Genomic DNA, 25469 nt, shown 5'->3' on the forward strand with positions numbered 1-25469 from the left:
TCATGAACCTTAAAATTTTTATTTAGTCTTTATGTCGAGTTCATCTTTCATATGAAAAAAAGATTAACAACAATTATCTCAATCTTGATAATCATAATAAAATTATTAGCATATAATAAAATACTTAATAATTCATTAGATGAAATCACTTTAAATTTGTTGTAATTAAATTATATATATATATAACAATTATCTTCCTCTTTATCTCTCTACAGTTCGCTCTTGCTGCCTCTCTTTCCTCGTTATTTCTATATTCTCCCACTCCGTCCCTCATCTCACTTCTATCCTTCCCTTCTTCCCTTCCACTTTTCTTGACTTTCTCCTTTCCATCCGCTTTTACTTCAAACTTCTCAAATTTCCTCCTTAAATCCCCCCAAAAAAACAAACAATAATTAATCTGTTATTTCTTTTTATTTTACTTAGAAGCTTGATCGATCATGGCGGGCCTAGATCTCAGCACCTCCGCCCACTTCCTCCACCACTTTCACCATCTTCCCAATCACACTCCCACCTCATCAGACCACAACAACTCCGACGACAACGTTTCCCCTTCCGCCGCCAAAGCCGGGGCCTTTGACCTTATCTCCCCCGGCGAAGTCATCGGCTCAAGACCACGTGGCCGCCCACCTGGTTCCAAGAACAAACCCAAGCCACCAATCATCATCACCCGCGAGAGCGCCAACTGTCTGCGGGCCCACATCCTCGAGATCTCCGGCGGCTGCGATATCTTCGAAAGCGTTGCTAATTACGCTCGCCGCCGGCAGTGCGGCGTCTGTGTACTCAGCGGGAGCGGCACCGTCACCAACGTCAGGCTCCGGCAACCGGGCGGATCCGGCGGCGCAGTCGTCTCTCTCCACGGTCGCTTCGAGATCTTATCTCTTTCGGGATCCTTCCTTCCGCCGCCGGCGCCACCGGGAGCCACCTCGCTCACCGTCTTCCTTGCAGGAGGTCAGGGGCAGGTGGTCGGCGGGAGTGTCGTGGGCCCGTTGATTGCCGCAGGACCCGTGATAGTTATATCCGCCTCCTTCACGAATGTAGCGTATGAACGGTTACCGCTGGAGGAGGAGGAGGCGCCTCCGCAAATGGAGCTGCCCGTAGGCGGCGAGGAAGGCGGCGGCGCCGGCGATTTTGTCGATCCGTCGGGAGTCGGATTGCCGTTTTTTAATCTACCGTTGAATATGGAGAGCTTGCCTTTTCCATCGTAAGTCCGTGAGGTTGGAAGTTGCAAAGGTTTGAACTTGGAATCGAAGGGTTTTGCTCTGTGTGGACATTAATTAGTTTATAAATATATCTACTCTCTGTCTTCTTAATTTTCCATTTTTCTGCTTGTGTTCTTGGTCTCATCGGATGGCTTTCATGTATTATTACTATAATTTTTTGTTATATTTATTTCAAGATCCAATCTTTAGCAGAAGTTCAAGTACATAAGCAGCCAGCGGTGCCAGCCGCCAGTATCGTTTGAACAAACTGTCCACTAAGTAAATTCAATCCCTCGGTGAATTTCTTCGTCCCTATCACCAAATCTGCACGGAGCTGCCGGCGGCCTCTCCGGCCGCTACCAACTCCTTGAGCTTTGTTCCCGTCGCGATCATCGTTGGATTCTTGTTCTTGACAGAAGTTTGATTCTGCCATCAAATCACAATAAGATGTTTTGAAATTATGTGTGATTGATTCATCGGGGAAGATTCAAAGTTCAAAATTGTCGCAATCTGTCCAACTCGCAAAATTATGAGTCATTTCACCTATAAGAAGATTGGAGCCACTTGGCCATTTTCGGATCTTCCAGCTGCTCATAGCATGGATAATATTTTTTGAGATTATTCTGACTCTTTCTTATATGCAGTGATTTGTGAACCGTCAGTAGTATTGGTTTGTCATCTCTTGGACAATCAAGCCATTAAAATTTTAATATATCAACTGCATTGTTGTTTTTGTTGTTGACAACTTCAATGAGGTACCCTCCATTAATTTGGAAATAATGGAGTTTTGTAGGAGCTACCTTGGAGATCCACCACTTGTCGACCGCCATGGGCTGGCTAACATATTACCCAATCGATCTGACTAAGCCAACCCAGAAGGAGAATTGTTTAGTCACTTTTTAAAACGAGAAGGGAACCATATATTTCATTTGTTTGATTCAAGGCATTAATTTGTTGGATTATGTGGATTTGTTTTAAACAACCATTTTTTACACACTTTGGACTAGGAGCACATATAGGCATTGTATAGGATCCTAGAGTTTTGATTGCTTTTAGGGAAACCATATAACCATACTTGTTCTCATGCTTATTTGATATTTAGCGATTGATGTTATATGACTTTATCACTAATTGATGTTCATCGCCCAACATATATCTTATTCCTAAACATCATCAATCAAGGCCGTCAACCTAGCTTTATCTTTAGTTGGTGTCCATTGCCCGACATCTTACTCTTAGACGTCATCAATTAATGCCCTTGGTAAACACCATGTTACATCTACGGATTATCAAAATTGGTTAACATGAGACTATACATTGAGAAATATATATACCCCCATACAAGAACATCATATACCATATCATCTTTTGGCTTTGGTTATCATTCTTTCACCAAGTTTTCTATCAAATAGCATATGTTTGTGTCCTATAATAGATGATAGCATTGGTCAACGATGACATTGTCGTGTGACATTTGTCAGTTTCCATTGGCATCACCATACACCTCATATGCTTACCTAAGAGGCAGACAATTGATACTACATAAATAACTAGTCATTGTGATAATTTATGGTGCTCTAACAAATATTTTTTATGGTGCATAATCTATAATTAGAATGTTAGGCAAATGTAGCTTAAGTCGCTCTTTGAATAGGATTAATGGAAATTTTAGTCGCCCCAAAAAACAAGCTTTTCTGGCTTATAAATATGCTAAAGTGCCTTTACAGAATGATATGAACTTTTTTTTTCGAGTTTTTCATGTAAAAAAAAAATTGTCCTCCAAATCTTTTCAACCCTATTTAACTTTATATGTAGAAGTTTACACATAACTCATAAAGTATTTATTATCATTAATTTTCTAACCCTCAATAAAAATAAAAATAAATCAAGTACATACTTGGATGTACAACCAACATTAATATTTTTAATGTTATAATAAAAATTCATTTTAAATGACACAAGAATATAATATTTTATAGAATTAAATGTTCTTCTAAAATTCTATCCATCTATAGTTTAAACTTTTTCCTTGATAATAAAATAAACAAGAGTCACAAGACATATTTTTAAATGAAGAAAAAACTTAATATTTTTATTACAAACATGAAAATATAGAAGTTGAATTAATTTTAGTCACAAAGCAAAAGAAATAAGAAAAAACAGATAAAATTTTGATTAAAAAAAAGAACACTTGCCTAAAGTACAACAAGCTAAGAAACTAAAATTAGTATGTTTCCATTTTAGATTTAACACAACTCTTTAATAAGCTAAATACTGATTCATTGAAGGTTCCTTAAAATAAGCAGTAGAGTTCACGAGGAAATAATCTTCAGACCTAATATTTTTATGGATGAGATTATATATGATCTTCATGAGCTCTTGAGGGATCCAATGGAAGAAAATTTCTTGGTGGTGGTGAAGTATGAATAATAGGGCTATGTTGTGCTCTGATCAAAGGTGGTGAAAGACGAGAAAGAAAAAAATAATCATCATTAATAAAATGAAAATTATGAAAGAAGATTGCAAAAGGCTAAATCAAAACATGATCATAATAAAAGAAAATAGATAAGGGAGAACAAACCTGAAATTCATTAAGGGTTCATTTGAGACGGCTTTCTTACTGTATCTTAAATCCGTTTTCTAGTACAAAAATTAAAATTTTTATACTAAAAACTATTTTAAGAAGCAGTAAAAAAGCGGTCCCAAACGAATCCTAAGTTTAACAAATAGAAACCTAACTTTTTAGTGTTTCCTTCATTGTCTCCTGATTTCTCTAAGGAAATCTGTCAAATATAAAGATTACAAAATTATTTCCCTTTTGCTTAAGAAAAATTCAATGAATAATCAATCTTGTCACTTGATCCAAGATAAGGGCTTTGAATTTTCTCAAAGGGAAAATTGGCAACGTATATCAGCAATATTTCTATTTTAGGGAATTGAGTGTTGATACACAATTTTTATTATAATATTTGCCAAAGACATAGGGGACCTTGATCGATCTGCCTGAGTATAATAATTTTCTCAGGAGGCTGAATAAATCAATAGGTAGGGTTTCTCATAGGCTGAACAAATCATAACTAAGACAGCTTTTCTCCTTCTTATATAGTTAGCACTGTGTGGATTGATATTGGTTACTGATCCCACATGCGCACATTATTGCCCCCAAAGACTTCCCGGCTTTTATATTTTGGAGCTAAGCCCTTATGCTCTCTCTCTCTCTCTCTCTTGGTGTTAGAATATTAAAATATTTTGAGATCTCTATTTTTTTTTTTCAAATAAAATAATAAAATTTATGAAGTTCAACTAACTTAAGCTTCGTTTGGGACAACTTTCTTACTCCTTCGTAAAACAGCTATATAGTACAAAAATAAAAATTTTTTGTACTATAAAGCTGCTTTACAAAGCAGTAAGAAAGTCGTCCCAAACGAAGCTTAAAGCTTCATTTGAGAACACTTTTTTATAGCTTCAATAGGAAATTTACTGAACTATAATTTTTTATATTATAAAACTACGGTAAAAAACAATAAGAAAGTTGTCCAAACATATAAGGACTTGAGCTTTGTTTGAAATAACTTTCTTATTGTTTTATTTTTCATATTGTAGTCATAATTTTTATTTGAGTATTATATTTGTACTGTCAAAAATTTTTGCACTAAAAACTATAGTTTATATTTAAAAAAAAAAATTTTTTTTTGATAATTTTATAATCAATTTTATAAAAATTAAAGTTGCCTCAAACAAATCCTTAATTATTGTTAGTAACTTAGAGATCTACTTCAAATTTATGCTTAGATTCTCGATAATATAATTGATATTTCTTGAGCTTGACACAAGCATTGATTATTGAGAGCTTCCTGGAGAGCATTAATGTCAATAGATGATATAGGCCCCCCCTACACTTAATGCTAAAGGGTAATGTTGATATTTGACTCATTTGAAGATTTGTTTCCTTTGTCTTCTATCACAAATTATTGCCATTGCAACTATTGTGAGGTCTTCTGCAAGTTCATTAGCTACTGAATACGTTAGTTATAGAGAGAATGCAAATTAGCTGAACAAGTACAACTTGCACCTCATCAAAGTCCGGTATGAGGTCCTGGTTGAGTAAAACCATGGGGTAACCGTGCTCTGCGTGAGTAGGCGCAGGCGAAGCCCACCCATGCCCATTCATAGTGACTTTAGAGAAGTTATACCCAATCATACCCATCCACTGTCCACGCTTTTCTAAACGCAATATGCCACAGACTGGTGGCCTTATGGCTTGTTGTGCTTTACTCTAACAACAAATTTTTACGCTGCATATCAAAATTTATCATGATCGCAACGAAGTTCAGAGTTGTGCATTGCATAATGAGGATTACACTAATATACAAACAAGAGCAGAACTATATACTGTTGAGAGGAAGGGGGCACAGCAATTGCCCCCCCTAAAAAAATTAAAAGTCTTAGTATAATAAGAGTTAATTGTAATATGCCCCCTCTGAATTTTATTTTTTACCCCCCAATTGAAATTTTTTCATACAATTTACCCCTCCAAAAATCAGAAAGCCTCTTAGCCTCCCTTTATTTTCATCCGATTATATTAAACTTTTCTAACATTCACAAACAAATCTATAAAAAAACAATTATGTGCAAAATAAATTATTTTTGTACCCTTATATATATATTTTATTTTTTTATAAGTGTCACTTGCCCCCCAAGAGAACCACTCCTACATACGGCATAAAGTGATTAGTAATATAAATCAATTTATCCCCTAATGTTAAATACCCCACCCATGACATATATATAATTTTATGTTGCACATTAAGGTGTATGTGTAGATCTATATTATCCTTCAGCTCGCCTAATGAAAAATATATAATAGAAATATCTCTATTTTTTATATTTAATAAAAATTTAGGACAGCATGATTATATATGCTCTCTCCCAAAAATAACTGAATATCATGTCTTTCAGATATTTATTAAGCTCTGCAACTTAATAATATCATATATTGATGCATGTGATCAATCATATGTATATAATTAATAATCCTGAAATCAAATAGAATTTACATAACAGAACAAGAGTTTGGGTTTTCATCACTAAACCACTGAGGCGCATGGGTGCAGTGAATGAAATAAGGCACGGCAACATCTTTGCTCTTTACTTCTTCTTTCTTTTCACTCTCATCTTCTTTGATCTTCTTTACTTTCTGCTGAACAATTTCTCCACGCTTGCCTGCCTTCTTGTGTATGTATTCGATTAGCTTTTCTTCCTCTACAATCCCAACAACGGTGCAAGTCTGCTCTCCTCTGTCTATTTTCACACTATGAACTCCTGTCATTGTAGTTAGTTAACATGAAATTAGGAGTTAATTTGAGGCTTAGTTCGGGACGGCTTTCTTAATGCTTCTTAAAGCAGTTTTTTAGTATAAAAATTTTAATTTTTAAATAAAAAAATTGTTTTAAAAAGCAATAAAAAGTCGTTCCAAACGAAGCCTGAATATAATTTACTTAATCAAATTGATTAAAGAACGAGATGACCAATTTACCTCTAAGTTTCAGCAATTTATTCTCGAGATCATTTTCACATTTCTCACAATGCAAGTGAAGCTTGATGACTGCGGTTTTAACAACTTCCTAGTAATTAGAGAGAGAAAATATAAAAATATATAGTGCAGATATATTATATGTGAAGAACAACAGTGCTTAGACCTGCGAATTGAATGGAAAGTTTACTTACCTCCTTTCTCATCTTTCCAACTATCTCTTCCTTCCTCACTCCTTTATCCTCCGGCTTAAATGATATCCACTCAACTTTTTTCTTACTCTTCTTCTTAATTAGTTCATGCATCTTCTTTGCATCAAATATTCCCGTGACCGTAACTTTGCCACTCTCCACATCAATATAAACATTTTCTACTCCTGCACAAAACAATGCATTGTTGAAAACTAGTAAAGGATTCATTTTAACAATTAGTAATGATAGGCTTTATCGAAATAAAAATTTGTTGACAAGTCTATATAAACTTGACTAACTTGTTTTTTTTGAGTAATTGAAATCTGAAATCACACGAAGTGCATGCAATGACAAAAAAAGTTGTCATGTTTCGTATATATCTCAAAAAATGCCTCACAATATCTTCAGATTAATTTTCATGAAAACTAACACACATTTTTTCTCGTTTATTATGTGTTCTAATCTCTTTGCAATAAATGAACATATCTTATACAACAACAACATCAAGCCTTCGTCCCACTACGTGGGGTCGACTATATAAATCTTTTTTCTCCATTGTGTCATATTAAAAGTCAAATTCTCATTTAAATCTAATAAAAAAGATCATTTTTAATATTTTCTAACCAAGTCTTTTTAGGTCGACCTCTACCTTTATTAAGGTAAGTCAAATTTAATATCACTACTATACTAACCGGATCATCGGAAAGCCGACGTGGCCAAATCATTTAAGGCGACTCTCTCTAATCTTATCTTCCACTGGAGCTACTCCAACCTTTAACGTATATGCTCATTTCGTATCCTATCTCTAAGGGTAAAGCCACTAATCCACCTGAGCATCCTCTCTCTACAACACTTAACTTAATATTATGTTTCTCTTTTAATGGCCAACATTTCGGCACCATAAATAAACATATCTTATAAAATAACATTATCTTGAATTAATGATTTCACTAAACTTTAAATAAAAAATTACTTTTAACTGATGCTGCTAAGCAAATTTCAATAACAATGTAAACTTGCATATTTCTGCAGAACTAAACATTAATTATTAATCACTAAAAGTAGTAAAAATTTAGTTACGTACCTTGTGTTCTAATAATTGGCTTCTCAATGGCACGACCACATTCATTGCAGTGTAAATTGAGCTTATAAATAGCTGTTATAACTTGCACTTTCTCCTTAGCCTTGGACTCCACTTGCTCCTTCCTTTCACTGGCTATCATTGCAGCCACAAGCTGAAACGTCAAGGAAGATGGATATTTATTACTCTTTATTGCAAAGGAATGCTTATAGATATTCTTCACTTTGGTAGAAAAAAATAGTTGCAAGACGAATTAAATGAAGAATCTAAATTTGATTTGATTATGGATATGGAGAAGGAACTGTTGAGATTTCTTGAAGATGGTTGCATTGATATATATGGGGAAGTACAATAGGGATAATATTCTCTGAAATTTGAGCTACTATTGTCTATTTCCTCTCTAACCTTAGTACTAGGTAGAAGACGAGGTCTTCACGAAATTATTAGTGATATGTTTCTTCAGCATTAGCTTAAAAATACCTATGGTAAATCCTCATATAAAATATCTAAAAGAAACATTTTTTTAAAAAATAAGGCCAAGAGTATTCCAAAACCGCTACTAGATTTCATGCTATATAGTGGTTTATTATTTACAAAATTGCTTCAAATATATATAGAAATAAAGGGAATAATATTTTTGAACAATAGGTGGCAATTGCTAGTATAATCAAGACTTTAATCATTTTATACAAATATAATAAAAATAATAATATTTACTAACAAATAATTCACTTTTAGCCAAAGTTTAAAAAATGTGTCATAAAGAACATTTAAACACATGAAGTACTTAAAATTAATATTAAGATAACTTAAGACGTCTATGATATATATATATATATATTATTTTTTTAAGAAAATCTATTTGATAAAAAAAGGTGTCCACAGCTTGAATTTTTTAGTTGATGAAAGAGGCTTAACCTTTAATCAACAAGAAAGTTTTTTAAGCGCAGAATACCCATAAAGTACATAAATAGTAAATATAAACAGAAAACAAAATATTTACAAAAAAAAACATCAAACCTCTATCCCACAACGTGGGGTCAGCATGAAAACAAAATATTTCTAAAAGCATAATATTTTGGCCTATATGGCCACTTGAATTCGGATCCTATTAAACTATCATAATAATTAAAGAAAAAAAATCACATTAAAAAAAAACTCGTCCATATATTTTATTTTGAATGACACTTCGATCTTCAAAATTATTCAAAAAGTGAAACAAAAACCATTGTCATTCATATAAAAAAAATCTTAAATTTTAGTAATGGTATCCTTTAATTATCATGATAACTGAAGTCTGAATCATAATCATCTGAATTTGGAATCTCCTTAATTTTTTTATTTTTATTTTTTAAATATTATTACTTACAACCAAAACATGCTTCATTTAAGTTAAGCATTTAAAATTTTCAAAAACTACGAAATAAATAATAACAAAATCATAATAAAATAAATGCAACTTAACAAAATAATTTAATCAATATTTTTTTCAAAAAAAAAATTGTGGACTCCGAAAATTCACGCCTTGGCCTCTTTGATACCCCTTTCTTTTTTTGTGTGCCAAGAGAGTTTTAATAAGTTTAAGTTCCGAGGTAAATTTTCAAAAGATAGATTGGGTTTTAAATTACCCAGAGATTTCGCTCTCATACTACAAGGACTTTATGAATTGAATTCAGGTATCTTATCGATAACCATGATTAGATATTGAAAATTGAAATTTATCACCGCGCACTTAAAACAGATGGTGGGGGGAATAACAATGAACTAGATGAAGATCACATGATTCCGTCGTCCCGAGTCATCATGATCCCTAGTCTACTTTGTCAGAGAAGGTAGTTGACCCAACCTAACCAAAGGATTCTTATCAATAACCATGTGTTACTTCGTCCAAGAAAATCTTGTGTACTTGGGGTGAATGTTTACCTAGGGGATAGATTTGAGTCCACTTTGGCAGAGAAAGGGCTTTGTGACCTATCCATTATACATATTGATTCATTACTCAAGATTTAGAGCCGTTGGGAAACATACGGGCTCTAGATGTGACAATAATTTAGTGATACCATTTGGCAGCAAAACCACCAGGCTAGAGGGCCCTGGTCATAATAGTTTACTTGTGTCATTTGGCGGCGAAACCACCAGTTAGAACTTAGAAGATACGTGTCACGTCCTTACTGGCAAAAGATAGTTTGAGAATGAAAACTAGTGATATTCTTGACTAAAACATTCGCTCTTTGTGATCTAAAGTGATTTTCAAATTTATCCACCTTGACAAAATATTGTGGAGAGTGAATGAATTTTTGCTTTAAATATTTAAGTGCTTTATTTCAATTAGGCACTTTTGAATTTTTGAAAAGTAATAAATTTTAAAAAATTTATTTATACTTGACCCCCAAACAATTAACATTGAGATTTGGGAACATTTCTTTGAAATTCATGTAAACCCTTCCGATTGAGGTTTGCATTCAACATGAGAATCATCTAGTATTTTTAAATATGTAATGTATTTGTCATTTGAACCGTGTCAACTCTGACTACCCACTGACAAAGTATTTAGTTACTGGTGATGAGTTATCTGATAGGAAGTACTTGTAGATCGCAAGTATTTCCTATCAACCTTCGAAAAACAGTGAGCTTTCTCCACAAAATCCACACAAAATCACAAAAACAGTAGATAATTTGTATTACTTGATGAAAGTGAAACGAAAAATAGCAAGATACACTTGATCCTCTATTCGAGAGGAGGGTAAATCTCTCCCAAATCTCTAAACGCAGCTAGAGCCCAAAAGAAACCTAAAATCTAAGAGATATCAAATTTCAGCCAAATTCAAGATGCCCTAATCCTCGAAAAACAAAGTATTTAATGCATACAAATCAAAAAGAAATCCCTAAACAATCCCTACATTCAAATTTTTCTCTCAAAATCCACAAAAATTCTTCCTACAAGGCTCCGCTTAGGCGTGCGGACCGTCCGATCTCCGCAGGAGGCGTAGATTTCTCTCCATTCGCGTTTGGGCCGGTCCCGTGTGGACCGGCTAGACCGATCCAATGGATCGGTCTAACAATACTCTCCTCCCAAAGATCCACCTTGTCCGCAAGGTGGAAAGACGACACCCTCCATTCCTTCTTCATCACAAACGGTAAGAACTTGAAGAATTCGGTCCTTACAACTGTGCTCCGGCGTATACCTCTCGTCTCATCTGAAATAAAGCCCCTTCGCCCTCTTCTCCTGTAATTCTGTCTATGTGAGCTTCTTAAAGTTGTTCCCATGTCTTCCTCATGCAGTCTTTTTCCTTCGAAGTCCCTCGAAGAGTATCTAGTGTTGGCTCCTTGGATTTCAATAAGGTGGTGGTCATCATGTACGAGCCCCCTGAGCTGTCGCCTTCTGTCTCTCCCTCCAGGTGCCTCTGATCTTCTATCAATTGAGCTAGCTCCATAGACTCTCCCAAGTCACGAGGTCTCATTACTCTAAGAGCTGCTCGGATCTCTAGTGTCAATCCCTTCATGAAGTTTCCCTCTAGCACTATCTCAGAAAGGCGGTCCAATCGACTAGCAAGGTACTCGAATCTCTCTCGTCACTCCGTCACTGAACCCTCCTATATCAAGGCGAAGAACTGCTCGTAGAAGTCTCCTCCCCTGCCTGTTCAGAAATGTTCTATCAAACATTCCTTTAACTCTCTCCAACTCCGTATGGGTCATCGCATGTCCCTCCACTGATACCAAGACAAAGCTTTCCCTTCTAAACATAGGCCCGCCGCCATCAATCTCTCCTCCTATGTCAGCCCATTGACAGCGAAATATCTTTCTACCTTGTAGATCCACCCATGTCCATCCTCCACCTCAAAGATTGGCATCTTCAGTTTTCTCACCCTCGGGTCACACCCGTTTCCCCTAAATCCTCCATAACCTCATATTCCTCAAAGCGGAGGTGCTCCCAATTGTCATGATCTTCCTTCCGGCGATCATACCCAAACCATTCATCAAAATCCCCTCTTCTTCTTTCAAATCAGCACCCCGGCGATCGAAATCATCCCCTCACCTTACAAATTCAGCACCCCTTCTTGCGTAGCCAATGCTCATCTCCTCCCTAAAAAGTGGTTCTAGAGAAGGCATTCCGTCTTCTCCCTCCAGGATCTCCACTTCAGGCTTTTCCCTTCCCTTAGACGTGTTAGGGTTCTCATCTCTTCCATGGCCGCCGGTAGTTTCCTTTGCTTCCAATGTCACCGGTTTGATTTTGACTTCAAACAATTTCTTCAACAAGTCTTCCACCATGGCGAATTTTTCCTTCATCTTTTCATTAACGGATGTAATCTGACTTTGAAAATAAGCCATCTTTTCCTCAAAATCTGCTTTGAGTTGCCCAAGTTCTCCCTCCAAAACTTCAACTTTCCTTCCGGCCATTGGTTCCCCTTCAATCGACGTGCACTGATACCAATTTGATTGGAAGTACTTGTAGATCGCGAGTATTTCCTATCAACCTTCAAAAAACAACAAGCTTTCTCCACAAAATCCACACAAAATCACAAAAACAATAAATAATTTGTATTACTTGATGAAAGCGAAAAGGAAAATAGCAAGATACACTTGATCCTCTATTCGAGTCTCTCTCAAATCTCTAGACGCAGCTAGAGCCTAAAGGAAACCTAAAATCTAAGAGATCTCAAATTTCATCCAAATTCAAGATGCCATAACCCTTGAAAAACAAAGTATTTAATGCATACAAATCAAAAGGAAATCCCTAAACAGTCCCTACATTCAAATTTTCCTCTCAAAATCCTCAAAAATTCTTCCTACAAGGCTCCGCTTAGGCGTGCGGACCGTCCGATCTCCGCAGGAGGCGGAGATTCCGCCCTGTTCGATTGGACCGGTCCAGTGGACCGGTCTAACATTATCATACAAATACTGAGAATCAAGAGTTTTATGCTTTTAACAATGAACATTTCTTGTAATAGGCCTTGAAGGCCTAATATGACGCATAAAATCAAATACTCCGATTGGTGCTACGATTGTATATTTGTTCAGTAGTTCAAATTGTGTTAACTCTGGTTCGCTCAAAGAGGAGGATCAAACATGAACTCATGTTCACTTGTGACCCGTGCAGCATCCTTAAACATCACGTGTGTATATACATCACACTCGTCAAAGCCCATGCAGGTATATGCTTTGGAATGCATTTTGCATTATGTATTTGTATGGTAGCAATTCGTATGCAATGTAGGTCTATAAGACATATATGCATGTTCACATACACACTCATGTATTCATATGCATGTTGACATACTACCATATATATTCGTATATTTGCATGCATGCGCGTTGGCATATGCATTTGCACATTGCTTCATCGTGCTTGCATGATGTATTGATATGCATCGTAATGACTTAATGCATCAACATAGCGTATGGTGTATTTGCATATATGTGTGTATAATGCATCCATGCATTGCATGTTCATTTGCATAAAACATTTGAATAATGATCAAGTGCTCTCATGTAGTGCATGATGTGTTTGCATGTTTGTGTAGTAGGTTACTATCGCACCGTACAAAGAACATGTTGGACGATATACTTGCATAACGTGCTCTATATTTTGCAACATGTATATGCATAGTGTGATTGCATGTTAATGCATCAACACGACATGATGCATTTTACATACTAGATGACATGTTTGCATGATATATTTTGCATGTTGCATAATGTATGTTCACAATGTGTTTACATGTCGTTTAGAAACATGCATAACACGTCTATATGTAACTTATTGCATATTCATGCTTTATTTGTACTTTGGATAGCATGCACTCCTGGTATATCTAAACTACGCGTGCATGCTTTCCTAAGCATTTGCATAATGCATGTGCTTGTTTCTGAATTCATTGGCACGCATTTAAATGCATGAGGGGATGTTCTTGGAATATTCAAATATAACCAATTGTGCAAATGACTATCATTGAGAAGTGCGCGAGATTATATTTGAAAATTTTTAAACATATTTTGTCCACTTATATGAGTGTTGCGGATCCAGTTGTGTGATTTGGAAGTGCATTATTTTTCATTTGTAACACACGAAGCGTTATTTAGTTCACTTCACTATTTACAGGTTATCATTTCCTCCAGTTTAGCTCGTAGGAGTGCACTCTGGCTTTCAAGTGAGTTGTATGGTGCTTCACTACCCCACCTTTCACTTATAAGTAAGCTAGTCTATTCAACATGAAAACCTGGCACCACAATTTTCCTTCTTTTGTTTACTAGTGATCCATAGTTTTTACAACAAATTTCCTTCTTCTACTTTCATTTGACAATTTATAATGTGGTTTTTTATGATATTATTCATAGAGCTTCCTGGAACCTTCATGCTGGAGCTCTTCGATAATACAACAACAACAACATCAAGCCTTTATCCCACTATGTGGGGTCGGCTAAATAAATCTTTTTTTCTCCATTGTGTCATGTCAAGAGTAAATTTCTCATTTAAATCTAATTAAAAAAATACATGAGCTCTTCGATAAGTGATATAATCTTGGACATCCCTACTTCGAGCTCCCCTCACTGGGTTTTATGGCTTGGAAATCCAATGCCCAAGCTCAAAGATTTTCTTGCTTTAATGCATCAAGATTGGGAAAAGGTGATATGGAGAAACAAATTTGGCACAAAAGATTTGCTATCAATTTCTCTATCTACGCATGGTTGGTTGTTGTGGGCAGGCTTAAAACTATTGATACCCTCATCACTAGAAGCATTTTCGTCCATCATCTTTCCTAATATGCAATGCTTATTCTGAGAATGTTTTCCATTTATTTTTTTTGAATGTAATCTCTCTTACTTAGTTTTAATTAAGCTCATTCCTACCACTACCTCCTTTCTATTGAGACCAAACATCCCCTGGTGCTTGATTAAATTTCTTCGCTGAACACATCTTGTCGGGATGTGAAAAATGTTTATTTGATGGCAATATCATGCTGCATTTATTATTTATGGAGAGAAATGAATGGAAGAGAATTTAGCAACACTATAAACTCTTGTTCCACAATTTGCTTTCTTATCAAATCAGCGCTCCATAGCCTCCATTGAACAAGGTTTCTTTCAAAAAAAAAGCTCATGTTGGAACTTCTGCGAGCCCCTTCGATTTTGATTCTTTAGACGATGATGTTAGGCCCCAATTGTTTTGGAACTCCATGGATGATCTTCACTCTGGTCTGGGCAATCAAGATTTTTTGTAGGTTTACTTCTGAGGCTCTTGATCTTACCAGTGAATCAATAGCTAGCTGAGTCCAATTTTTTTGCTACTTCTAAAACACGCAGGATTTCTATGTTCTGGGTATATCTTTGGGTTCTATTTTCATGTAACCTTTTTGGGGAAAATCTTCCTCTTTATTTTTTAGCATGGCTAAATTTTGGTTGCAGCTCTTGTAATTGGTTCTTCATGTGATGGGAATTGTAATTAGGATTTAACTAATTATAATTATTCTTTTTAGCAATGAAATGGGCCTCGCCCTCATTTTTCCCAAAAAAAAAATTACACCATGTGTGAGCTACTATGACACATATCATAGGATCCACATAGGGATGCCTAATTGGAGGTGGAGCTCACTAATTTTTCACGGACTAATTAATCTCCGACTACAAAGAAGGTGATTGTGTGTGTACATATTGCACATGCATCTAAGTGCATATTGATAACTTTAAAAAATAATAATAATATACTTAAAACTCAAAAGCAATCAATACTTTACTACAACAACAACAATAAGCCAATATCCCCCACTATATGGGATCAGCTACATGAATCTTTTTTCTCCATTGTGTCATATTAAGAGTCAGATGCTCATTTAAATCTAATAAATAAATATCATTTCTAATAGTTTCTACCCAAGCGTTTTTTAGGTCTACCTTACATTTCTTAACATAGGTCAGATTTGATACATTTACTCTCCTAACCAGGTCATCAGAAGGTCAACGTTTTATGTGACGAAACCATCTAAGGCCACTCTCTCTAATCTTATTTGTCACTGAAACTACTCCAACCTTTTCCCATATATAATCGTTTTGCATTCTATCTCTATAAGTAAAGTCACTCATCCGCTTGAGCATCCTCATCTCTATAACAATTAACTTAATTTCATGTTTCTCTTTAATGACCAACATTCCGCACCATAAAACATTGCAGGTCTCACCACAATCTTATAGAATTCTCCCTTCAGTTTGAAGGGCGCCCTTTCTATCACAAAACATGCCTGATGCATGCCTCCATTTCAACCATCCAACTTTAATTTTACTAACAATATCCCCATCTATTTCACCATCACCTTGAACAATAACCCCGATATATATAAAATGTGTACTCTTTTAAATGATTTTATAGTCCAAAGTCACAATCCCCCTACTAGATCTTTTATCAATAAACTTACAATCCATGTATTTTGTTTTAGAACTACTCACACAAAAACCTTTACTCTAAGGTTGACTTCCATAATATAAGTTTTCCTCAACTCCCCCTCTAGTCTTATCAAGAAGAAGAATATCATCAGCAAAAAACATACATCATGATACTGATGGAACTTGTCTTGCAAATTTCGGAATCGAGTAAAAACAGCCCAAAAACAGTAGGAAAAGTGGAAATTTCTTGAAGGAAAACAATCACAAACACTTTGTTAACTTAAATATCAAAAGACTTACAAGTTTCCACGGATACAATGCTCTCAATTCGAGAAGAGAAGCTTTCTCCCAAACTCTAGACTAGAAAAGAGGAAAACTAATCACCAAAACCAAAGATGTCCACAAAACAAACCCTAACTCCTTTTTATACTCACATAATACTACCCATAATATCCTAACTACCCTTATGACAAACACATTACTCTCCCTCATGCATTTGTTGGGCCCAACTTCCTTCTCCCTTTCCTTCGGCCAACCGCCCAAGTGGGCGGTTTCTCCCTCTCTCTTCTTCAGCCAACCGCCCAAGTAGTGGGCGGTTCCTCCTTTGGTAAACAGAAACCGGCCCAGTTTGGGCCGGTGTTGCTATGAGATGGACCGGCCGGTCCGGTCCATCAGATACATCCTCTGGCAAATGTCTAGTAAGAACATCCATTCCTAAAGCAAAAAGATATGGTCTAGCTGATACTTGATGTAATACAACTACTACAACAACAACATCAAGCCTTTGTCCCACTACGTGGGGTCGACTACATGAATACTTTTTCGCCATTGTGTCCGGTTAAAAGTCAAATTCTCAGTTAAATATAATAAAGAAATATCATTTCTAATATTTTCTAACCAAATCTTTTTAGGTCTACCTCTATCTTTCTTAACATAAGTCAAATCTAATACCTCAATTCTCCTAACAGGGTCATCGGAAGGCCTCCGTTTAATGTGGTAAAACTATCTAACGTGACTCTCTCTAATCTTATCTTCCACTAGAGCTACTACAACATTTTCACGTATATACTCTTTTCGCATCCTATCTCTAAGGGTAAAGCCACTCATCCACCTAAGCATCCTCATCTCTGCAACACTTAACTTAGTATTTTTTTCTCTTTTAGTAGCCAACATTCAACACCATAAAGCATTGCAGGTCTCACCACCATCTTATAGAATTTTCCCTTAAGTTTGAGTGGGACTTTTCTATAGTACAATAAGCCCGAAGCATTTCTCCACTTCAACCATCCAACTTGAATTATGCTGAGAATATCCCCATCTATTTCACCATCATTCTGAACAATAGATCCAAGATATCTAAAATGTGTACTCTTATTAATGACTTGATTGCCCAAAGTCACAATCCCCTCACTAGATCTATTGCTACTAAAATTACACTTAATATATTCAGTTTTAGATCTACTCAAGCGAAAACCTTTAGACTCTAAGGTTGACTTCCATAATTCAAGTTTACCTTCAACTCCCTCTCTAGTCTTATCGACAAGAAGAATATCATCAGCAAAAAGCATACACCAAGGTACATCCTCTTGCAAATGTCTAGCGAGAACATCCATGACTAAAGCAAAAAGATATGGACTTAAGGCTGATCCTTGATGTATCGAAATAGGAAAATACTTGGTCAAACCACCTTGTGTTTGAACACAAGTAATAGCTCCTACATATATATCTTTAATGATTTGAATATAAGCATTACTAACTCCTTTCTTTTTAAGAACTCTCCATAGCACTTCTCTTGGAATTTTATCATATGCTTTCTCTAAATCAATAAATATCATACATAGATCCTCCTTATTCTCTCTATATTTCTCCATCAAATTTCTCAAAAAATGTATGACTTCCATAGTAGACCTACCCGGCATGAATCCAAATTAATTTTGAGAAACATTAGTATCACGCCGTAACCTACGCTCCATAACTCGCTCCCATAGTTTTAAAGTATGACACATTAACTTAATTCCTCTATAATTCGCACACTCCTATGCATCACCTTTATTCTTAAAAATAAGAATTAACACACTCAATCTCCACTGATCTGGCATCCTTTTAGTCTTTAAAACAGTACTAAAAAGTTTAGTAAGTTGAGAAAATCCTTCATCTCCTAAGCATTTTCACATCTCTATTGGAATATCATCAAGTCCAACAGCTTTTCCACACTTCATTTTCTTTAAAGTCTCTCTAACTTCAGTTTTACTAATACGTCGATAAAAACAAAAATCTTTATTTTCATTTAGGGTGCTAAAGTCACTAAAATCAATCGTATTTTCACAATCTTCATTAAAAAGTTTAGCAAAATATCTCATCTACCTTTGTTAAATATCATCTTCTAAGAAAAGTACTTTTTGTTTTTCATCCTTAGTACACTTCACTTGAACTAAATCCTTACTACTCCTATCTCTTTGTTTGGCTAACTTATACATATATATTTCACCATTCTTATTATCTAATCTATTATATAAATCATTAAAAGCTAAGCTCTTTGCATCGCAAATAGCTTTCTTAGATTCCTTATGAGCTTCTTTTTAGCTTCCCCAATTATCCAAATTTTTACATATAAATCAATTTTTATAACAAATTTTCTTATTTTTTATATTTTCTTGGACACTTAGATTCCACCACCAACTATTTTTACTATTATAAGCTTTTCTCTTTGAAACTCGAAGCACATCTTTTGCAATAATCTTAATATCACGAGCCACTTTTTCCCACATAACATTCGCATCCTCAAGCACAAACAAAATATTAAGATCTAAAATTTTACTCTCAAAAATATTTTTGTTAATATTTTTTAAATGCTCCCATCTAATCCTAGAAAATCGTTTTACTTTATTTTTATTTTCTACCCCTTTATCTTAAAGTCAAAAACTAATAATCGATGTTGGGTACATAAATTTTCACTTGGAATAACTTTGCAACCTTTGCAATCTAAACGATCTAATTTTTTTATAAGAAAATAATACATTTGTGTTTTACTATATCATTTTTTATAAGCGATAAAAAGCGCATCTCTTTTCTTAAATAAGATATTAGCTATTAAAAAATCATAAGCTAAACAAAAATCTAATATGGTCTTACCACCTTTATTTGTCTATCCAAATCCATGGCCACCATGAATGCTTTTAAAATCATCTACCTCTCTACCAACATGTCCATTTAAATCTCCTCCAATAAAAACTCTTTCTTCAAGAGGTATCTTTTGTATTAATTCTTCTAAGTCATTCCAAAATTTTAATTTTGAACACATATCCAAACATACTTGAGGAGCATAAGCACTTATAATATTAAAAGTCTTTTCATCAACAACAATCTTTAAAGCTATAATTATATCTCCAATTCTGCTAATTTTTATAACATTATCCTTCAAACTCTTATCTATAATCACACCTACACCATTTCTAGTACGACTCTTACACGAATACCATAGTTTATATCCTAAACTATCAATCTCCTTAGCTTTCTCTCCAACCCATTTAGTTTCTTGAATGCACAGAATATTTATCTTCCTATGAATCATAATATATATTAATTCCATTAAGTTTCCTGTAAGGGAGCCTATATTTCAAATTCTTATCATAATTTTAGTTTCATGGACACGACTAACAGCTCCTGCATACATATCCTTAACGACTTAAATATAAACATTATTAATACTTTCCTTTTCTACGGCTCAAATACACATTATTCTAGTCTTGGTTTAACAAATAATAATAACTTAGTCTACTATTTGATGATCTGCGAGGATCCTGTGAATATCCACTAAAGATCCCCTGAGGACCGTATCATTCGTAATGATTCCGTTACCTTCAGTCTCGACAAAGGTTGGCCTAGCATCAATCTCTCAGCTCCTGATATGTTTGCAAAGAATGTCTAATTCTAGAAAGCTATTACACATCTTTTAGCTTAGATATCTCAGTTCTTCTTGCACTATACAAATTCTTGATGCTCCTTGTCATAGAATCATGAGTTTGTGTGATGTTGTTAGGAGTTACCAGAATTATTAGATTACCATCTTAATATTAACACACGTGATTACTATTTATTAGAGATCTATAATATTTATTATTATTATATATTCAGATTATGAAGTATATTCTCTTTTATTGTACTTTTCTTATTGCTCTTTTATTTTATCTTTATATAAGTATGTTTATGCTAGCATAAGGTTCAAGCAAATAAATATGTAGCTTTTTTTATAATTTCTATCACCTAACACCATCAAGATTATGTGAATACTAAGAAATTCATCATTTTCATAACTACACAGTAAATGGTACAATGCAATCATGAAACAATAAAATTCATATTATATTTTCCTACTAGTATTGAAAAAGAACTAATGATATCATATGCCAACGTGAAACCATCACAATATAAAGGAACCTAAATAAATGTAAATTTGCACATGATACATTCATAATCTCCTTTGAATTTCCAAACAAATAACAAAATTCTTCCACCTTTTGGGGATAATAGTGTTATGGGTTGTCTTGAGTATCTCTTTAAAATAGAAAAATGAATATATGATTATGAATCTTATTTAATCAATATAAATAAAGAGATAAATCTAGAACATATGGTGAGATGACAGGCCAATCTATCAAGTCATTATGTTTTAAATTTTATTTTATTAAATTATCTTGCAACTCAAATGGCAGGTGTTTTCTTAAAAACAATAATAAAAGTAGAACGCCATTAAGTTGTGGGACTACAAAATAGCTATTTCTCAAATACAAATCCAAATGACTACTAAGCCCATAGGTTGCATATGAAGAGATTAACACTGCATGATCTAGGAAATTGAAATTTCCCCTCTATTATACATCAAGGACATGTATATTCATATTTGATATTAACACTGCATGATCATAAAACCAAAATTTTCTCTCTATTATACATCAAGAACATGTACCTACATATGTGATCTTAAGCGTCAAAAAGTTTAAAATGCAGCATGAAAGAATAGGACAAAATATCTTTGAATTTGAATCCACGAAAAAAAAAACACTCAATTGTAATCATGCAACTCATGATTTATTGTTGTGTAAAAATGAAAAAAAAAATTATGGAATAGTTGCAAGAAATTAGTAATTTTATTTCAATGAAATAGTTGCTTAAAACAGAAGTAGTGAAAGGGAAAGCTACCTCATAATCTTCTGGCTCAAATAGTTCCCCATGCTGACATGCATAATGAGCTTGTTGAACACCACTTGTCATTTTATATCAACCAATTTCCTAGTGATTTAAATTGATTTCCTAAAGCCGCCTTGCTAACTCCCTAAATTAGCAAAGCATTTGACATAAGTAGGGGAGATAAAAATAAAAAATAACAGTCAATCCGTCAACTTTTGAACCATTTGAAGAACTTCGAGGAAGAAAATGGAAATAACAAAGACGCTATAGCTCAAGCAAATATGAAAAAACTGTAATTTAATTGGAGAAAAGGTAAGATGTACATCCATGAGATATACAATCAAAATAACAAAAAAAAAGAGTGCTTGTTTAAAAATATATATATTATAACACATTTTGATAGAATCAAAGTAACTCTACAATTTTTTGTTAACTATGCCATGATATTTTAAAATAAACTTTTGGACGGCCTCCCATGAAATCAAGAAAAGAAAAAACTGGTAACAGTTAGCATTTCAGGCTATGAATAATAGAGACTGTATTTGATTTTATAATATATATATATTATAGAACCATTCAATTTTTTGAAATATTAATCATCTAATATTAAAACTCAAAATTTAGATTTAAGGTGATTAAAGGAAGCATGCTATGGAATAAATAGAGATACCCATCTCCTTGAATACAAATTGAATAACACATTCTTTAAAAAAAGAGTTGTATTTGCATCTAAATATACCAGACTTCATTGACGAGCAATGCTCCTAAAAATGAAATTAAATAGTGATAGATGTGTTGTTGAAGGAAATAGAGGAAAACTAAAATATAATATCTCTTACATCAGTAGACTTCCTTTTTCTTCCACTTTATCCTCCTTATAAGGCTTGAAAACTAAATGGCAACAGCACCACTTCCGTGGCTTCGAGCATGCAACCACTGCAACAACAACATCAACTGAAGTTATAGAAGCAATTTCTTCCTTCAAAAAGCAATAAGTTCAATAATGTCCTCAACTTTAACTTTAGTTAACATAAATTCAAATAATCAATTTCAACACCAGTTGTTGGAGAAGAAGTTGCAGGAAAAGAAACAAAATTACTTCACCAAAAAACAAAGAAACTCAATATTAAATCTAAAATAAGATTTATGAGTATAATAATCAACATTCATATGATGGAACTAAATATTGCTAACAGAGAAAATGAACATTAACAATATTAATGTTTCATCGTCACTGAAATAACCGCAGCAGAGATTTTGGCAGGTTAGCAATCCTAATAATGAGAAGAACTTTATGTCTTTATCCCAACTATTGTAGCTATGAAGCCCAGAAATCTATACCATTATCTAAATACAATTATTCTTTTTTTTTTCTGGAACATAATAAGGTTTTACTTATGAATTATTTTAATAATAAGATAGTTTGCTTTTGTTCTTATTATTGCCATAATGTTTGTAGTTGTTTGATGGAAGAGAAGACAAGCCAAAATATCCACGGTGATGGATGACACTTTCTCCATTTTTCTAAAAGAAAAAAAAAATATTATATATGCTATAAATGTAATAGAAAATATATAAAATACATCATTGCTTAATATAGTTCATTTCATTAAAATTTGAACAAAATATTCTATATCTTTATTATATAATCACAATGAGTTTGGAGATCAATTATCATACCAAAAAGAATTTATGCATAAATAAAACAAGCTAATACAAATATTTCAAAGCAAATAAGAAAGCCATTTCATAATGATCGGGTATAAAAAGCATAATTAGGAAGGTAAGCTTACATGAAAGCATTTTCACGATGACTGCATGTAAAAGACAAAATGACAAATATGCATTTAAAGCTAGGTGAAAATCTCACGAGAAAATTATTTGAAAAGAAAGATTTGAATCCGCCAGATATCAACTAGGCTATTCTAATTACCCTTTTGGCCTTAGAAACAAACACAGGAGACAACAAAAACGGATAGAAGAGCAAACTCATGACCAAGCTCAGGAGGTAAAAGACATAAAACTAGCAATGACGGTTCACAATGTCTAAAGCTACAATTTTCACTTGCAACATTTAATTTATTTTCGCCAACTGATGCCTCAATTTCTCTACCACTCACTAGAAACCCAAAAACAACGTCGAAACGCCAACTCCCTGAATATTTCAAGAAGGGACGAAATACGGCAGTTTTGGATACTATACAAAAACCAAGATCAACGGATAAGAGAAGATAAAACACAACAAACGTTACGAAAGGATCTTGGAAAAAATGTTAATAATAAAAATATTAAATCGGAAAACGATTCACACCAGCTTGTAAGAGAAAATAAGGTCAAAGAAATTTTGGTGAGAAGATTCTTACACGCTTAAAATTTAAAAATCTTCACTTCTATTTTCCAATTTCCAATAGATAAAATGGCTAATTTATAATGCGCCAACAAACCTCGAGCATATGACCCTAAATGGGAAGAGAGAGTCGGATAATGCAAGCAATACCTTCAGTTGATGAACAGAAGGACGGACATTTCACAGTGAAGCATGCAGCGCGCCTCAATACCAACTGAAAGAACGCACAAATCGCAGAGAATGAACAGCGGGAAGGCCATTTCAGCTTCGATTTATATAAAAAACGGACGGTCGCGTGAAGGTGAAGGGATGGACGGCGGCATTTAGGGAGAAGGGGCAGCATCTTTGGGTTCATCTTCTTGATCTGAAGGGTCGGAGAAATCGAGCAGCGGTGGTGGGAGGAGAAGAGGCGAAGATGAAGGTTCGGAACGGGGGATTAGGGATTTGAAGTGTGAATGGAAGCGTGACTGCGTGAGTTATATATGACGACGTCAGGTGCAACGAATGAAATAAGAGCTCATAATTTTGTTATATATAAGTCAACAGGTCAAGCGTTTATTATTTTATATTTTATCTTTTTGTCATTATTATAATTTAAACATTAAAATAATGCACATAATTAGAATATTAAAGTGGATTATATTTAATTTTTAATATTTTAAATTAAAAGCAAATGCATAGCAAGCTTGCAAGCTGCTAATGTTTGTTGTCAATATTTTCAACAATAATTAAATATTTTTAGGAATTATTATAAATATTTTTTCAAACTACTAGATAATTTTTTTGCCTTGTGCAGAGAAAAATCAAAACATACTAAGAGAACCATTGTCCTTAAATTTTGATCCTTTCAACAATAATAGTCAATTCCTCTTTTTTAAAAAAAGATCTAAATCATTGAAGAATTTTATTTATTTTTCTTTTTTATTTATTTATTAACAATTAGAGTTAACTAATTGCATTGAAAAAAATATAAATAGTGAAAAATATAATTACATTACTATGGTTGACATTTACATTTTGATTCAAAATCTGAAGTCCAAAAGTAACCTACATAATAAACATTAAAATTCATTAAGTATCTAAAACTTATCACTTCTTTCAAAGCAAAGTAAAAAAATTAATATACATGTTACAGGCAATGTCAATATCAATCAAGTTATCGGTTTGAACATTATGCAATCGACGAAGTCAATATCAAGCATCCGTAATACAAAGTCAATATCAATCAACTATAAAACTAAAATGATCAGTAAAGTAAAAAAGTTGTCTATAACATTATAATATAAATTGGTATAAGACTCCATCAACATGTCATGTCAGTATGTTATGATATGATGTATCAGTATTATGTTGGTTCAATCAATTCTATATCAATTGTATATATCAAAATAACTCAGTGTACTATCATGTAATGGCAATCATAAATATGATTATGAAGAGCAACGTAAGATATCCAACTTTAATATAGTGTTTTTATTTTTACATCATAATTGTCAACTAGTTAGTCATTAATCTTTAATTTAACCCAATGGTTGACTAGCTGGTCATCAATATT

The 25469-nt window shown here is 33.9% G+C and overlaps 2 protein-coding genes across 2 annotated transcripts; one reads left to right on the forward strand and one right to left on the reverse strand.

The window, feature by feature from the left end:
* The first annotated feature begins 219 nt into the window (after window positions 1-219).
* On the forward strand, window positions 220-1917 carry LOC110110097 (AT-hook motif nuclear-localized protein 23-like). Its single transcript, XM_020841406.2, has one exon. The coding sequence runs from the start codon at window positions 438-440 to the stop codon at window positions 1203-1205; it is 768 nt and encodes a 255-aa protein (XP_020697065.1). The 5' UTR covers window positions 220-437; the 3' UTR covers window positions 1206-1917.
* Window positions 1918-6205: 4288 nt separating this feature from the next.
* LOC110110110 (heavy metal-associated isoprenylated plant protein 4) lies at window positions 6206-24403 on the reverse strand. Its single transcript, XM_020841429.2, has 7 exons — window positions 24065-24403; window positions 22407-22503; window positions 21580-21712; window positions 8008-8158; window positions 6927-7108; window positions 6736-6823; window positions 6206-6521 (listed from the first exon to the last, which is right to left on the reverse strand). The coding sequence occupies exons 3-7, from the start codon at window positions 21649-21651 to the stop codon at window positions 6253-6255; spliced, it is 762 nt and encodes a 253-aa protein (XP_020697088.2). The 5' UTR covers window positions 21652-21712; window positions 22407-22503; window positions 24065-24403; the 3' UTR covers window positions 6206-6252.
* Between the last annotated feature and the right edge of the window lie 1066 nt (window positions 24404-25469).

The sequence above is a fragment of the Dendrobium catenatum genome, unplaced genomic scaffold, assembly GCF_001605985.2.
Source record: "Dendrobium catenatum unplaced genomic scaffold, ASM160598v2 original_scaffold_155404, whole genome shotgun sequence".
In the NCBI taxonomy this organism is placed as follows: domain Eukaryota; kingdom Viridiplantae; phylum Streptophyta; class Magnoliopsida; order Asparagales; family Orchidaceae; genus Dendrobium; species Dendrobium catenatum.